Source organism: Pollicipes pollicipes, unplaced genomic scaffold (genome assembly GCF_011947565.3).
Source record: "Pollicipes pollicipes isolate AB1234 unplaced genomic scaffold, Ppol_2.1 Scaffold_7231;HRSCAF=8579_pilon_pilon_pilon, whole genome shotgun sequence".
NCBI classification, from domain to species: Eukaryota; Metazoa; Arthropoda; class Thecostraca; order Pollicipedomorpha; family Pollicipedidae; genus Pollicipes; species Pollicipes pollicipes.
In genome coordinates this window covers 13708599-13724664 of record NW_023597034.1, presented here as the reverse complement: position 1 = coordinate 13724664, position 16066 = coordinate 13708599, and the positions used below count along the sequence as shown (strand labels likewise).

The 16066-nt window shown below is 56.0% G+C and overlaps 1 protein-coding gene across 1 annotated transcript in view; it reads right to left on the bottom strand.

The window, feature by feature from the left end:
• Positions 1 to 16066, bottom strand: part of LOC119109676 (uncharacterized) — a 71277-nt gene that overhangs the window by 25033 nt on the left and 30178 nt on the right. Inside the window, exons 7-14 of the mRNA XM_037233398.1 lie at positions 15547 to 15719; positions 14987 to 15119; positions 13439 to 13608; positions 6307 to 6445; positions 5892 to 6037; positions 5387 to 5516; positions 4941 to 5131; positions 3677 to 3812 (exon numbers count right to left, since the gene is read on the bottom strand). Of these exons, the coding sequence (XP_037089293.1) occupies positions 3677 to 3812; positions 4941 to 5131; positions 5387 to 5516; positions 5892 to 6037; positions 6307 to 6445; positions 13439 to 13608; positions 14987 to 15119; positions 15547 to 15719 (1218 nt within the window). The remainder of the gene's footprint in view (positions 1 to 3676; positions 3813 to 4940; positions 5132 to 5386; positions 5517 to 5891; positions 6038 to 6306; positions 6446 to 13438; positions 13609 to 14986; positions 15120 to 15546; positions 15720 to 16066) is intronic.

The following is a 16066-nucleotide window of genomic DNA, read 5'->3' as shown; positions in this document are numbered from 1 at the left end:
GCTCAGAGGCACAGTTGTCCAGGAGTAGGAGAGGGGAGGGGAGGGCTCAGAGGCACAGCTGTGGAGGACTGGGGAGGAGGGAGGGTGGCTAAGAGGCAATTGGAGTCGTCTCTTTCAGTGCACCGCCATAAGCCTTGCGATAAATTGCCCCAGAATGTTCGGTGGGTGGGTCAAGTCCCCCAAGGCCCCCAACGATCTGATAGTTCTGCGTCTCTGGAATTAACTCACTCTAAATCAGACAAAATGCGTTAAATCCGCATCGCACAGGTCAGAAAATATGCTGAAAGAATTCTCGACGGTCTGCATTGCCGAGACGTGCCACAAAGAGCATGGCAATCTGGTGTGCTCGGTTAAGGGTAAGGTTTGCCGTTGCAGGCGTGCGTCACGTGTGTGTGTGTGTGTGTGTGTGGTGTGTGTGTGTGTGTGTGTGGTGTGTGTGTGTGTGTGTGTGTGTGTGTGTGTGTGTGTGGTGTGTGTGTGTGTGTGTGTGTGTGTGGTGTGTGTGTGTGTGTGTGTGTGTGTGTGTGTGTGTGTGTGTGTGTGTGTGTGTGTGTGTGTGTGTGTGTGTGTGTGTGTGTGTGTGTGTGTGTGTGTGTGTGTGTGTGTGTGTGTGTGTGTGTGTGTGGTGTGTGTGTGTGTGTGTGTGTGTGTGTGTGTGTGTGTGTGGTTGTGTGTGAGCGCGCGCGCGGGTGGAGCCGATGCTGAGCACCGATCCCTAGCCTCTGGACGCGCGGCCGGCCAGCCGGAGAGGCGTGGTCCCATCACGGCAGCGCCGCACCGCACCTGTGCCCTCCTCCCTGTTCCACTTACGTGCCCGCACACCCGCCATTACCGTGTTTCCGCCTGCAGACGTGAACTGGGCCATACGCGCCCGGAGCTGGGCACGGCGACCCTTCCAGCACGCCGACGTCGTGACGTCACGCCGGAGCCGGTCGGGTCGTGTGTCACATGCACAGGCTCACAGTGGCGGCGGCGTTCATGGCAGAGCGGCATTCCGGGCAAGACTATGCCGTTCTGCGCAAGAGTCCCTGATGTCGGGAATGAAACAGGCGCTGTGGATGTCCCATGGGCTTAACGGTTCCACAGCGTCACGTTTGCCAACACAAATCCAGAGCAATGCGCCCGACTGCGCGCATGCACGAATGCGTTTGTGATTGTACATGCATGCGTCCTGTTAGAATAGGGCTGATATGGCCATAAAAGGCGTGTGCTTGCCTGCCAGTTCGTTACCTGGGTGACCGTAATCACCAACAAAGTCTACAAGTCTCTCCCCAAACTCATTCATTTGGTCGCTGCATTGTTCCCTTTGGCGGTGCGTTGTTTTGTCGTGCAACAGATATGGCCGAGCTGGTGGTCGGCACATCTCTAATTACTGAGTAGGAAAATCTGCATCCTGCCACATTTTAAGCCATTTCGCAACCATATCACTTCTCACAGATCCCCACGCATTGTCCTAATGTCACGGTAACAATGGCCTAAGCTCAGGGAGAGCGCCTTTTAGAGGAAAGGAGCGGGACTTCTCGACCGTAAAATCCAGGAACTACAACACAATTGCCCCCGCACGTTGTCAGAAAGCACACTGTGCCTTCAACTCCTCCCAGCCACCGTCCACACGTCCACCTGCAGTATTCGCCAGACTATTTGCTCGGCCCTTCCCTTCACACAACAGGCGCTGTCAAGGTAGGACATTCCGTCATCTGCTTGGTGCGGTTGTAGCTGGCGCACGACAGACCATCTCCTTGGAGATCTTAACAGTGGGAGATAGCCTGCGATGGCTTACACTGCACCGTACAGAGATCTCGCGCCATCTCACCAGTCCACAGACACCCAAGCACGTGCACTGCGCCCCACTCCCCCAACCATTAGTCAAAGAGTTCGCACCCCGCGGCACCGATTCGTCGAGGGGTTTGCATCCCACGCCGCCGATTCGGTGACGAGTTTGCATCACGCGCCAGCAATTTGTCGAGGAACTCGTATCCCACGCCACCGATTTGCCGAGAAGTGCACACAACAGCTGTCGTCAATATGCACGTTTCGCCTTAGACTGGATGCCTTGACATTGAATGAATGAACTCTTCGGCGTTTACAATAAATATGTGACATAGCATCGATAGGGTATAGAGAAGCACGGCATTGCAACTATCAGAAGTCGTGCAACTTTCCTTTCCGACCAAATGGTCGGAAATCCTGCTCTGTGCCCCTCAGATGAATGGGTTAAATTCCCTGCCAACATGAGGCTGCGCTCCTTCCATCCGTGCAGTACAGCCAAGCACAAAGATGCAACCAATCACTGTCCTAGAGTATATCACCATCTAGCCTGCCGGCTCCTTCAGGCTCGACTCCACTCCACCCACGTGGCCACAGCCCGCTCGGCCGCCGTACGTCCGACGGTACCCTTCACCGGTGGTCCGGCCGGGTGCGCGGAGCTCGGGCGAGCCCCCCAGACGGCCGCCGCCCCTCCGGCGGCGACGGCGGCGCGCGAGCTGCGTGCGGCCGCGGACACGCATTGGTCTTGTTTACGGCCGCTTCATTGTGAGAGGCGCAGCGAAGCGCGGCGAACAACACACGCGGCGGATATCATTAGATATGAACAATGCGTGGACCGCTGCAGACGACGGCCAGTCTCGAGCGGGTCATGTGTGCCTCTGCGGAGGGGTGGCGGTGCCGACCGCCAGTCTCGAGCGGGTCATGTGGGCCTCTGTGGAAGGGTGGCGGTGCCGACCGCCACTCTCGAGCGGGTTATGTGTGCCTCTGCGGAAGGGTGGCGGTGCCGACCACCAGTCTCGAGCGGGTCATGTGGGCCTCTGCGGAAGGGTGGCGGTGCCGACCGCTAGTCTCCAGCGGGTCATGTGTGCCTCTGCGGAAGGGTGGCGGTGCCGACCGATTCTGAGCAGGATCGAGCTCATCTCCTCGCCAGCGGCACGCGTCCGGCGCAGCTGATGCAAGTGACGCTAATTGCAATAGGTGAAGTTTGATTCCGGTATGTGCTCGCCAGGATGGTCGCCATGCTTTCTAAATTTCCGTCTGACCCTTTCATTCTGTTTCATCCCACGCAAAGACGAGTAGTTGAGTATTCTACGGCCATTGGTGTGCCGTGTTCGGGGTGGGATGAGCGAACCTCTGCGCAGGGACGCCTCTGCAGGATGTGTGCCTGGCGCTCGGACGGACCCCACATCAGCGCTACTTCGGTCCACTCGTGGCTGGCGCATGCAGCCAGCTCCGGAGAAGCATGGAGTCGCGGAGATGCAGGATAAAGCAAGGATGAGGATAAAATGAACGAATAAACACCACGCAGTGGCATCCAAAACTTGCGACACCAAAATCCCTGCTTGTCGACCAAAGCAGCTTGATTTGGGACAGTGCACTGCTGCACGGCTGGTCTTGGACATCGGGATGACAGTAATCATGCTGATTAGCCTCACCGCCGAAATGATATATTTCTGCTGCACATGACGTCGGCTAGCGTTTTACTGCTGGCCACGCCAGTTACTGTCCTCGTACATGCTGTCGAGCAACGGTGTGTGATTGCCGACATCCGAGTACGTGACGAAAATGTACTTGCCGGCGTGGTACCAACCGATCTCAATAAATAGCTGTCATTCCAAGCGTCAGATAAGTCATTATCTCTGGACAACATGTGCTCAGTTCTGACCGCAGCGTCGAGTTGCGTGCTCACCTGTAGCTGAAGGTGGTGCAGCCACGCAGCCGCGAGCACTCGTCTTCACACTGGCGCCGGGTGGTCACCATGACGGCACCGCGCACGTGTCGGTCCCGGTGGCGCAGGTTCGGCCCCACCAGCCGGTAGCAGCCGCCTGCCGGTACCGGCGTCCTGCGTCACCGCGTCATCGGCAGCCAGGGTCACCGCGTCATCGGCAGCCAGGGTCACCGCGTCAGTGGCGCCCTGCGTCACTCCGTCACCGGGACCGGCTAGGCCGACGCCAGCTACCGCCGACCCGAGTCCGCCGAGAAACTACTGCAGGCGAGGAGGACAGGTTATGCTGCATGCTGCAGCGAGCTGGGAGGACGGGGTATGCTGCGAGCTGCATGCCTGTCCTCCCAGCGGGCTGGCAGGAAGGGATATGCTGCGAGCTACAGCAGGCTAGTAGGACGGGGATGCTGTGAGCTAAAGCGGACTGGTAGGACGGAGTATACTGCGAGCTACAGCAGGCTGGTAGGACGGAGTATACTGCGAGCTACAGCAGGGTCAGAGAAAGGGATATACCGCGAGCTACAGCAGGCTGGGAGGACGGGGTATGCTGCGAGCTACAGCAGGGTGAGAGAAAGGGATATACCGCGAGCTACAGCAGGCTGGGAGGACGGGGTATGCTGCGAGCTACAGCAAGCTGGGAGGACGGGGTATGCTGCGAGCTACAGCAGGCTGGGAGGACGGGCGTATGCTGCGAGCTACAGCAGGCTGGGGGGACGGGGCATGCTGCGAGCTACAGCAGGCTGGGGGACTGGGGTATGCTGCGAGCTACAGCAGGCTGAGAGGGCGGTGGTTTGCGGACGGAGAGGACGTGACTGGTATTGCAAATATACCTGATCAAAACTGACGAAAAGGCCCGCAGTCACTATCTGGGTTTGGAGGATGTTTTTCCTTCGAATATTCCAATTTTCGGTATTGGGATTCTGCGGCGAGAAGTAGCAGACAATATCGCTGGGGACCTCCGCAATTACAACCTTCAGTTGCAGGATGAAAAGGCTGTACAAATTAAAGTGCAAGTGCAAGTATGTGCAAGTACAAGTATGTGCAAGTGCAAGTGCAAAGTGCAAGTAACATTTGTTGTCGTTGGATTGCATAGCCCCAGTCCCACATGCAACCGAGTTCTAGCGCGAAGCGGAAATGAATGCCTTTCAACGACTTCAGGGCCAATGCTATTCTGCATTACGTGGCCTCAACGAACAAACCATGGGAGCTGGAGTAAGTGGTGCTCTCTTACCGAGGCTGCCAGGACCGCCGGGGCCCGGGCCGGGCCCAGGGCCGGGCCCAGGGCCGGGACCACCGCTGTCATCGCAGCGCGGGTTGTCCTGCCGATTATAGGTGTCATGCTCGGCGTCCGAGATGAGGTCACGTGACGTCAGCAGGTCGCGGCTCAGCCGACAGTTCATCTCGGCCGCGAATGTAGTCAGCCTGCAACCAGACAGACGAACGGGCGAAGCCCGCTCATTCCATCCATCCATTCCAACTGTCTGAGCGCGTAAACATACCCTATAAAACAGAAAAACGTCACGTATTGGGAGCTAAACAAACTGCGCTGGAGTAATCAGCAATCGGTCGAGCCCACCGGCTGTCATCACCTCCAACTTCGGCGTTCACCTCGGAACAGGACAATCGAGTTAGCGCAGAGGGCAGGCCGTGACTGCAGGTGCCAGCTGCTGGACCCACTTGTAACTGAGCGTGTTGCAGCCGGCCCGCTTGCACTCCTGCTGACAGGCGACCAGGCTGGTGGCCCGCATCGCGTTGTCAGTGCGCGTGTTGGGCACGCGCATGTCGCGCGAGATGTGCCGGAAACACTCTGCAATCGGACAGCAGCTCGGTCAGCGCGGCCTTATACCAGTTGATCCCGGTGACGTCAGCGGGTTGTGTCACTCCCGCTCGCCAAACAATCTGCTGGCGCACAATTGGACGTAGCCGCTCGATCCAGGGTCAAGTACGTTGGGGACAAGAACGGCAGACAGTTGGTATGGACTTTCGTCTTCGCATGTGACATGTAAATGGTTTTACTTCTGAGCATCGGTTGCGAGGCAGCACACATTTCGTCTCGTAAAATAGATATAACGTCTGATGCGCAGCGTTATGGACGGGAGCGGTGCCGCAGACCGCACACTAGCGTCTCTCGTGGGCAATGTTTTAAGCTCGGTTTGTGCCTTCGGTCTATAGATGGCCGTACCGTCGCCATTGTGCTCCTCGCCGGTGCCGAACTGGCAGGCGCGACTGAAGTCGCGCTGGTATGTGTCCGCCTCTCGGTCCGGTTCCAGACGGGTGCGGTAAGCGTCCTCTCGCGAGAGGGCGCAGTTGCTGCGCACCTGGCGTCTCCTGCGGCACGGAGGTCGCAGCCACTCACTTCACGGCGCGTTAGGCAGCGCCTCTACATCTGGTCGAGCGCCTGCAGCGTTCCGCCACAGCTAGTGTTACCGCCCCGGAAAGACCATCCTTTGAACTGTATATATTAGACGAACGGGGTGTCGATGGAGGACCTCCAGCGCGATCCTTTTGTAACTGCTGTTGCTCGCTATTCTAGCAGCCTCGGAGAGTTGACGTAAACCAAATGGGCCGCCCGAGTACCACAGGGATGCAGCACTTACGTGTAGCTGAAGGACCGACAGCCCATGTAGGACATGTAGCAGATCCGCTCACACTCGTAGCGCGTTGCAGCGCTGAACACGGCGTCAATGCGAGACTGCTGGAGCCGCTGCTCGCTGCTGACCAGACGGTAGCAGGCGTCTGTAGACAGAAGCACAGCATGCACATGAATGACGTCCTGTGAGTTTGAAGCAGGAGTAGGCTTAATCGTGCCTACACGGACCGACAGCCCTAGACAGAACTCATATGCATCGATATAGCGCTGGCGTGTCTTTAAGACATTTGTCGAAACTCAACGATGGGACATTGCAGGCCGTGCCCACAGGAGTACCACGTTCTGGCCATACCCAACTCACAGGCAATTTATGATTTGTTTGTTTTTGAAGGAGTTACATACAATGTTTACAAATAAGTGCAGCCTTCGCTTTCTGCTCGTTTGTAGCTCGCTTACATGGTATTACTTATCCTTGTCGCTGAATCGTTGTCTAGTGGCTGAAACTAGCCAAAAGCTATTTGATGTATCTAAAAAGAGGGCGGAAGAAACAGAACAAATATTTTGCCTGAGGCGCTTTATCAGTGGTGGGACACCATTCAACTGGGCGTCAATTCTGTGTTAAGGCACAAACTAGTTATTGATTAAGAAAGTACTTATGGTTATGTACTGCCACTTTTGTGATCAGGAGAGAGAGAGAGAGAGAGAGAGAGAGAGAGAGAGAGAGAGAGAGAGAGAGAGAGAGAGAGAGAGAGAGAGAGAGAGAGAGAGAGAGAGAGAGAGAGAGAGAGAGAGAGAGAGAGAGAGAGAGGAGAGAGAGAGAGAGAGAGAGAGAGAGGAGAGAGAGAGAGAGAAGAGAGGAGAGAGAGAGAGAGAGAGAGAGAGAGAGAGAGAGAGAGAGAGAGAGAGAGAGAGAGGAGAGAGAGAGAGAGAGAGAGAGAGGAGAGAGAGAGAAGAGAGAGAGAGAGAGAGAGAGAGAGAGAGAGAGGAGAGAGAGAGAGAGAAGAGAGAGAGAGAGAAGAGAGAGAGAGAGAGAGAGAGAGGAGAGAGAGAGAGAGGAGAGAGAGAGAGAGAGAAGAGAGAGGAGAGAAGAGAGAGAGAGAGATAGCAGAGAGAGAGAGAGCCAGAGAGAGAGAGAGAGAGAGAGAAAGAGAGAGAGAGAGAGAGAGAAGAGAGAGGAGAGGAAGGATGAAAGAGAGAGAGAGAGGAGAAGAGAAGAAGAGGAGAGAGAGGAGAGAGAGGAGAGAGAGGAGAGAAGAAGAGAGAGAGAGAGAGAGAGAGAGAGGAGAGAGAGAGAGAAGAGAGAGAGGAGGAAGAGAGAGAGAGAGAGGAGAGAGAGAGGAAGGGAGAGAGAGAGAGAGAGAGAGAGTATAGAGATAGAGAGATGTAGTATAGAGATATATGAAATATATATATATTAGTATTATAATATATATACTATATATATTAGAGACTATATATATATATATATACGTCATACCGGCAAGCATCATACCGACTGTCGAAGAAACTGAAATATCCCTTATCGTGTGTAACAAAAACAGGACAACCAGAACCCCCGTAGGCGTACATTTTCATGCTTCGTCATTTTGCGCGCCACCCGTCCGGGGCCGGCGGGACTTCGCGCGCTGAGCTTGGGGAAACGAACCAGCCGGCCGTGGTCAAGAGCTCCCCCCACGACCAGACACCTCCATCAGGCCGAGATATGAATAATGCGGTTCGGCCCAACGCTTCAGCCGATCAGCGCGCATCGTCAAACCAACGCCAGTTGCTCGAATGGTTTAGCGAAGGAGCGAGGCTGGATGAGGTTGGCCCGGGCCGCGAGAGGATACTCGGGCCGGCGTTGGGCGGTGCTGTGTCCGGAGCCATGGATACACGCTTGGACGCGGCGGCCCGCTCGTTGACCTGCCCCGTAGCTGTCCGGAGTTTGCCGTTGGGGGAGGTCATGCGGAGGCGCTGCAGCTTGTCTGGGCCCTCGCCTGGCCGTCGACGGCCAGGCGAGGCGTACGGGACACGCTGACAGTTCCCTGGAGGTCTCCGGGGGCAATGGCGGTAGAATGTGAGTTAGTTGGACGGTTCGCCCTATCTTGTCCCCTTAGTTCTTTTTTTCTCAATAGCTCGAGGTGACCGGATCCTCCCGGGCGCATGACCTGCCTCTCTCACGACCACGCCGCCTTCTCCCCATTCGTGATCGCTTTGCCTAGGCCAATGGGGTGCATGGTCTCGTGGGACCTCCGCACAGACCAAGGCTCATTTTCTCGCCAGCTGGGGCGTTTGGTTTTCTGCCCCCCTTGTCGCTTGTGTGTGTGTGTGTGTGGTGTGTGTGTGTGTGTGTGTGTGTGTGGTGTGTGTGTGTGTGTGTGTGTGTTGTGTGTGTGTGTGTGTGGTGTGTGTGGTGTGTGTTTTGAGACGCCGAACTCCCGCCGGATGCCGAGTCAACGGACGGGGTGGTCTCGCCGGACGTCCGCGCATGCCTAGGCTCGCTTCCCGTTCAGTCGGTCGCTTGCATTCCATCTCTCCTTTCGATCCGTCGTGGGACGCCGAGCTCTTACCAAGCTCCGCTCCGCCCGGTGCGCCTGCTCACACTTCGTTATGTGCATGCTGCCCCCCCCCCCCCCCCTCCTTCGCTTGATCACTTGTCCGCCCCGATAGGTCAGCTGGTTCAGTGAGGTACCCGCGCGTGAGTAAGGTTGAATGCTTTTTTTTGCTTTGTTTTTGTTAGTCGTTGTCTTCCCTTTTTCATGTTTTTTTTCCGCTCGCCTCGCTGTTAATACGTTAGCGCGGTCTAGCTCCGCCCAGGGCATGCGCTGCACGGATTTCCTCAGCGAGCGCGTATATTCCGTTTTCTACCTCCCTCTTCGTTTCGCTAGATCCGGATAGATCTCCGAGCGAGCGATGCACGGGGTCCATGTTCGGTTGGCGAAGATCCACCTCGTCAGGGAGGGATCCGACACGGACGCGGCGTTCGGAAGGAAGCACGGACGCCATCTGTCGGCTGACATGGGCAATCACGGCAGATGGCAGCACCCGGCGGTGAGCGATGGCGGCGCGGGCACCCGCGACCGGCGTGGATGGACGGGGCGCTCCAGCGCTCGCGGCCCGTCGGCAAGTGAGCTGGCGGCCCGGCGTGGCTGCGGCAAGGACGAGGAGCCAAACGACCGAAGTCCTGCCTTACGCAGATAGACATTTGTGGGTAGTGCGGCTCAAGACACGTTTTTGCTCTCTTTTCGGAGACGGCTGAGTCGTTTTATTGTTTCCCACTTAACCCAAGGCGTGACGGCATAAAGAGACATTGGTCATGATGTGACCCAGGACCCGTGGGGGCCGCCCAGGATGCTTGATTGTGCATGGCGGTAGCGGAGTCTATCCGTGGCGTCTCCGCCTTGGGAGAGGACAGGAGTCAGCCTGCTCTCTTCCGACGTGGTGTACGCTGGGCCTTATGAGCGATTAGTGACGGGATGTTCGAGACGGATAGGGATCCCGCCATCGACGCTCATAGGGAAGGCGACGAGGAATCAGGTCGCCGGGCTGGCCGGTCAGGCCGAGTCTCCCGAGCGCGCAGGCCGAGGAGACCGTAGGGCGTGGACACAGGTCGCGCCGGGCGCTCGTTGTCTGCCGAGGGGCTCCACCGTCCCATAGGGCGCGCTGTTTACCTCCAGGCCTTTGAGGGACGCGCCGTGGGGCGGTGCCTTGCAAAGCTTACTCCGGCGGGCGGGAGGCGAGGGCGCAGAAGTGCCGGAGGCGACGCCTCCGTGCTGGACGAGGCGCTACCTAAGGTGCGCTGTGCGGCAGCAGAAAGCTGCGAACGGTGGGTATGGCCGAGCGAATGGTGATCCACCCATCATGGATGGCAACGCGGGAAGCGTCGTCCAAACAGGAAGCCGTCCCTCTGGAGGTCAGGCGAGGGAGCGAGTCGCCTTCCAGCTTCGGACATCCAGATGTCGGCCGAGCAGCTGCGTCGGTGCCAAGCTGGTAAATTAACGTGATACACTCTAAACAGAGGGCCTAAATGTGGTCTTATGGTACGATTCAAATGAGATAAATGAATTTAACTTAACTTAACAAAGACGCACGCAGACAAGCCAATTATAATGCCAAGATGCAGGTAATAAGGGGAGGGGGGGGGGGGGCCTCACCCGTGTGCGAGCCAAGGATGAATGAGATGATGTGGGGGCCAGCGTTTGTGAATGCTTGGAGTGAGTGTGGTGGGGCGCCGAGTGCATGGAGTCTGCGTGGATCAGTTAAGGCCGGGGGGCGGGGGGAGGGGTCCCAGAGCCATTACCCAGCGGGCTACTGCCAATATAATTCGCCAGTGTGTGGGACCCTTCCCAGTTGGGCGTATTGGTATGCTCGCGGTTCCGTTTTTGCCCCGTTTACATATTATCCTAAGCTGAAGGGTAGAGGTGAGGTACCATGGTTAAGGGCGCACAGTCATGGGCAGGGAGACAGCCGTTCATGGTGCCTGACCGGACCCATGATCCCGTCAGTGCCCCGGTCACCTGCTTCATCCTAGCTCTGTGACTCACATGAGTGTTTGTTGATGTCGGGTGTATCGGAGCCGCAACGTGCCGAGTCGTGCGCTAACATCATCTGGCTCGTATGCTGACCAATGGGGCTCCTCATTATAAATTCGCTCTTGTGGGGGGGGGGGGGGGACGTGACAGCGGCAGCCAGCGACGCACACCATCCAGCGGCGGCCAGGCAGCCGCGCACGCCGCCTTCCGCACAGATCCCCCCCCCCTCCCCCCCCCACACCCTCGTGGTAAAAACAGCCCGACAGAAGACCAAAACCATAAACCACCCATTGAAGTGTAGGAACCTAAATACCCGTGCGGAAACTGCCGGCTCCGTAACTCGACTTATCTTGGAATGATTACCACATCTCTATCACGACGCATGACAACGCATCTGCGCAACATCGACTGAAAGTCAACCTACGGCCGGTATATCTGGAAATCGTGCTCACGAAGGCCAGATATGAGCGAATCGACAAATAATTCTTTCGTGGACATGGCCGCTGCGTGGCTAATAAAATCAAACAGAGTGTCAGGATTTAAATGGCATTATGACGCCATGGATGCCTATGTGACCTTGAAAAGGTCTCCACGGAACAGTCTGCACATTTTCATGGGCGTGTGACCACGAAACTAGGCGGTTTAAGGTCTCAAGAAAACTAGGCGGTTTAAGGTCTCAAGAAAAGCAGGACTGTGAACTGCACCGGATGATCTTCAAGATGGCTGCTGCAGTTAAAAACCCCACACAAAGGTGAAACACTCCCTTTAAATGGTGGTCACATTGAATTGTCACGTGGAGCATGTCCTGTATTTCATAAGATTCGGACATTTTGCGTCCGACTGACATGCATTTTCTTTTGAAAGTTGGCCAGTTCGGGCTAATATGAATGATTGTTGACTAATTAATTTACGCTTACCGTGACTACGACAAAGAACTCGATTCGAACGATTGGGTAAACGCGCGAGAAACTGATAAAATGTATATTTGCCCTGCATATAAGAAAACCAGCCTTAATCAAAACATGCTGCCTATGTACCCGGATACACACACACACACACACACACACACACACACACACACACACACACACACACACACACACACACACACACCACACACACACACACACACACACACACACACACACACACACACACACACACACACACCACACACACACACACACACACACACACACACACACATATATATATATATATATATATATATATATATATATATATATATATATATATATATGTGCGCATGTATACAATGACAACTATCCATCCATTCGTTTTCGATCACAACTACCCATTTGCAAATGAATGCAATGATCTTTACACACATATAACCCAATGAAGTTCGTGATGTCTCTATCTTAAAGATCACGGGTGACATGTTTACCTAAAAAGCGCGTGATGGTGAATCAGTATCAAAGCCTACGTCGGGGTGGTAAATGTCCAAAATCTTTGAAAAACAAAGCTTCTCGGCCATTTGCAATGCAAGTGCGGTAAGTGGTGGCGTATTTTGCAGCCCGGCTGCCGGATACCGGCGGGGGACACCGGCGGCTCCCGAGCTACGGTCCCTGCACGGGCCGCCGGCCGCGGTCATGTGCGGCGATCGCGGTCGGAGTCGCACCTCCCGCCGCCGCCACGGTCCGGCCACCAAGATACGGCCCGGCGGCGGCGGCGGCGCACGCCCGGCTGACTCTGTTTATAATCGCCTAGAAAGCACGTCAAGTCACACAATGCTGGCGGCGGCGGGTCACGGTGCGGACGCGGCCGGCCGGCTCTCCACCGGCGGCGTGCACAATGGCGAGGTCGGCGACCGTCAGAGCGGCACACACCGGACAGACCGCCGGCGTCGCCGGCTGGGGACGTGACCTGACCTGACCCGTCGGACGACCGGCGGCAGGAGCGATAAGGCGAGCTCACAATAGACAGACCGTTGAATACCGTGATTTAGTTATGCAGTTTTGGCATGCTGATAGCCACTTCGGCCTACGCCTGTGCTTTGTTACCCGGAAACAACTAACTGTCCGTCGCTGGCAGCTGGGAGATAAACAGAGATATCCAGGTTCCGGACAGGCATTTATCAGGGCCAAAATCTAAGCCTGAGCCTTGAGCCCCTAGATGCCCTCTGCGAGCGTCCGTCCGCTCAGCCCGGTTCAGCGCGGCCGTCCGGTCCCAGCCGACTCGATCCGAACCGATCCAATCCGATCGAATCCCTTCCCATCCCATCCCATTCTATTCCATCCCATCCCATCCCATCCCATCCCCATTCCATCCAATCCATTCCATCCCATCTCGTCCCATCCCATCCCATCCCATCCCATCCATCAAATCCCATCTCATTTCATTCCACCCATCCCATCCCATCCGACCCCATCCCATCCTCTTCCATCCCATCCCATCCCATCCCAACCCATCCTTTTTCACACATCCTATCCTATCCCATCCCATCCCATCCCATCCCATCCCATCCCATCCCATCCCATCCCATCCCATCCCGTCCCGTCCACTCCCATCCCATGCCATGCCATGCCATGCCATGCCATGCCATCCCATCCCACTCCATCCAATCCCATCCCGTTCCGTTCCGTCCAGTCCATGCGGTCCACGTACCGTGCTGTCCACCGCCGCCGCCGCTGCCGCCGCCGGTTGCCTGACAGGCGGCGCCGTACTCGCGACTGTAGGTATCGTACCGGCTGTCGGCCTCGACGCTGGGGTCGCTCACGCCGCGCACGCCCACGCGAGCCATCTCGCAGTTGAGCTGAGTGCCGGCCGTATCCCGCCTGCGCACACAGCGGCGGCTCAAGGTCCAGGTCGGCGAGACGGGGATGCTGTGGGCCCCGCACGGGCGGCCGACCGCGGAGGCTGACGGGGCTGGACCGGCGGGCGGTCGGGCTGGGCGGTCGGGCCGGGGCAGTACTTCCAGAGTTCCAAAACCTGATACCAGGCCTGGCGCTAACATAAGCACTCGGAAATAGCACCGATTTTGAGCTCTGTAGTGAAATATAGTGAAATGCAGTAGTAAAATACGCTGGAGTGAAATGCAGGTCTTACTGACTGAAAAGCGGCGGCGGAAGGAGAGTGGTGCTGCACATGACGGTGTGGAGTTCTCTCGGCTTTACGTCACAAGATAAACGTTGTGTAATCGCTCAAACTAGCTTATATTTTGAGCGTTACCACCACACAGCTGCCTCCGAGAAGGAGGGGGGGGGGGGGGGACGTGGCTGAACTCCTCGTTACCGTTGGATGACGTCATCAACATAACGGGAGATAATGAACTGAAGCTAATCTGGTATCCAACCCTGACTAGATTGGGTTCATGACCAATTTTTGTGGTGACACTACGAATACGTAATTTTTCCGACATTTCTTTCGCTTTTTTACTTATGATAGTAGATATACCAAAATGGCCGAGATCTTGCCCACGATTAGCATGCATATTGCATATGTGTTGTAAATATGCTCATTCAGCAATCTTATCATCGTCTTCCAGGTAATCATCATAATACTTCTAATGATCTTGTTAACGATAGTGAAACTCCTAAGTGACGGGATGACCACTGTGACTCATGATTTCATGACTTCTGGCGCCTAATTGTCTGGAAAAGGTTCTCAGCGTCTGATGTTTACCCCAGTCGGAAGATAATCCTATATGGCATATGCTTAAGCGTGCGGAAAGTTAAACGTCTATCAATCCTTCTTTGTCCAGAAACTGCTCGCGCACCCTTCCTTGAAACACTAGGAATAACAATTTGGTCTCGGTTTGTCGTTGTAAAGGTCCTTTCCGCACAGACAGGTGCCACTTATGAAAAAGTTCGAAAAGAATATTTCTTCTAATCTATTCCACTCGTGAGATCTCCATTTCGTATCTAATCATAGACATTAAAAAACAACAGATAATGTAATGCACCGCACCCTTCAAACTTCGATGACATGACTCACACGTTCTCACATATCAAAAAGGCGTATACGGTGAATTTTCCGCATCTCAGGATCTGAAAACTCCAACAAAACAAACAAACAAAACAAAAACGATAAAGAGGCATGGAACTAAAGGGCAGTTACTCTACAGCGACACCAAGCAGCACATCCGCTCAAAAAAGGTAGGACAACATCGGTCACACCGCGTGGGCGGCGCCGGCTCGCGAGGCCTGCTCTGACCTGAAGCTGAACGAGCGGCAGTCGCTGGTGATTTTACACTCCTCGGCGCAGTTCTGCACGGTGGTGGTCATGACGTTGCGGATGATCTGTCTGGACCGCAGGCGCGCGTCCGGCGCGTTCAGCCGGAAACACCCTGTCAAACACGTCATTAACGCGCCGGAAACGCCGCAAGCGCGCCTCTTCAGATCTAGCCAACGGACACACTAATTTGACGGTCACGAAAGCGAATGCATATGGTGCCTGCATCTGACGCAAAAATCGCGTGTTTGATGTTCATTCAGGCGGTCAAATTTCCTAAATTACCCACGATTAAAACAACTAATTGAGTAGTGAAGACGGTTGCGATTTTTTAGGGAATCATTTTTCGGCGCTTTCTGCAACGAAACCATCTTGTTCCATATTGTTTCTTTATATCGGGTTGCCTCTCCGCTGACTCACAAATTTAAATGATTCCTTTCATTGCAGCCAATTTCGAAAGGTCGCCATGCTATAGCCAGCTGCGACCTCAACTGCCAGTTGCAATTAGTCAAACTCATCGCTAGACAAGACTGGCAACTCACGAACAGTCGACCCGGAGCCGGCGCCGCCAGTTCCTGCGCCGCCCACCCCGGTGCCGTCGCAGTCCCGGCCGTAGCCGCGCCGGTACGTGCTGAACTCAGGCCGCGCTACAGTGTGCAGGCGGCCGGGGCGCCCCGACAGCTGGCAATTCCGGTCTCCGACGTAGTCGGGCCGCCTGCCGGGCGCGGCGGGCGTCAGCGACGGTGTCCGCGCGTCCGCACCGGTGCGCGGGTGTGCGGAGGGACACGGCGGCCACACTCCAGTCCGCGACCACACGAAACCCCACGGCCACACGCAACCCCACGGCCACACGCAACCCCACGGCTACACGCAACCCCGCGGTCACACGAAACCCCACGGCCACACGCAATCCCACGACCACACACAACCCCGTGGCCACACGCAACGCCGCGGCCACACGCCACCACGCGGCCACACGCAAACCCCGCGGCCACACGCAACCCCACGGCCACACGCAACGCCGCGGCCACACGCCACCACGCGGCCACACGCAACCCCGCG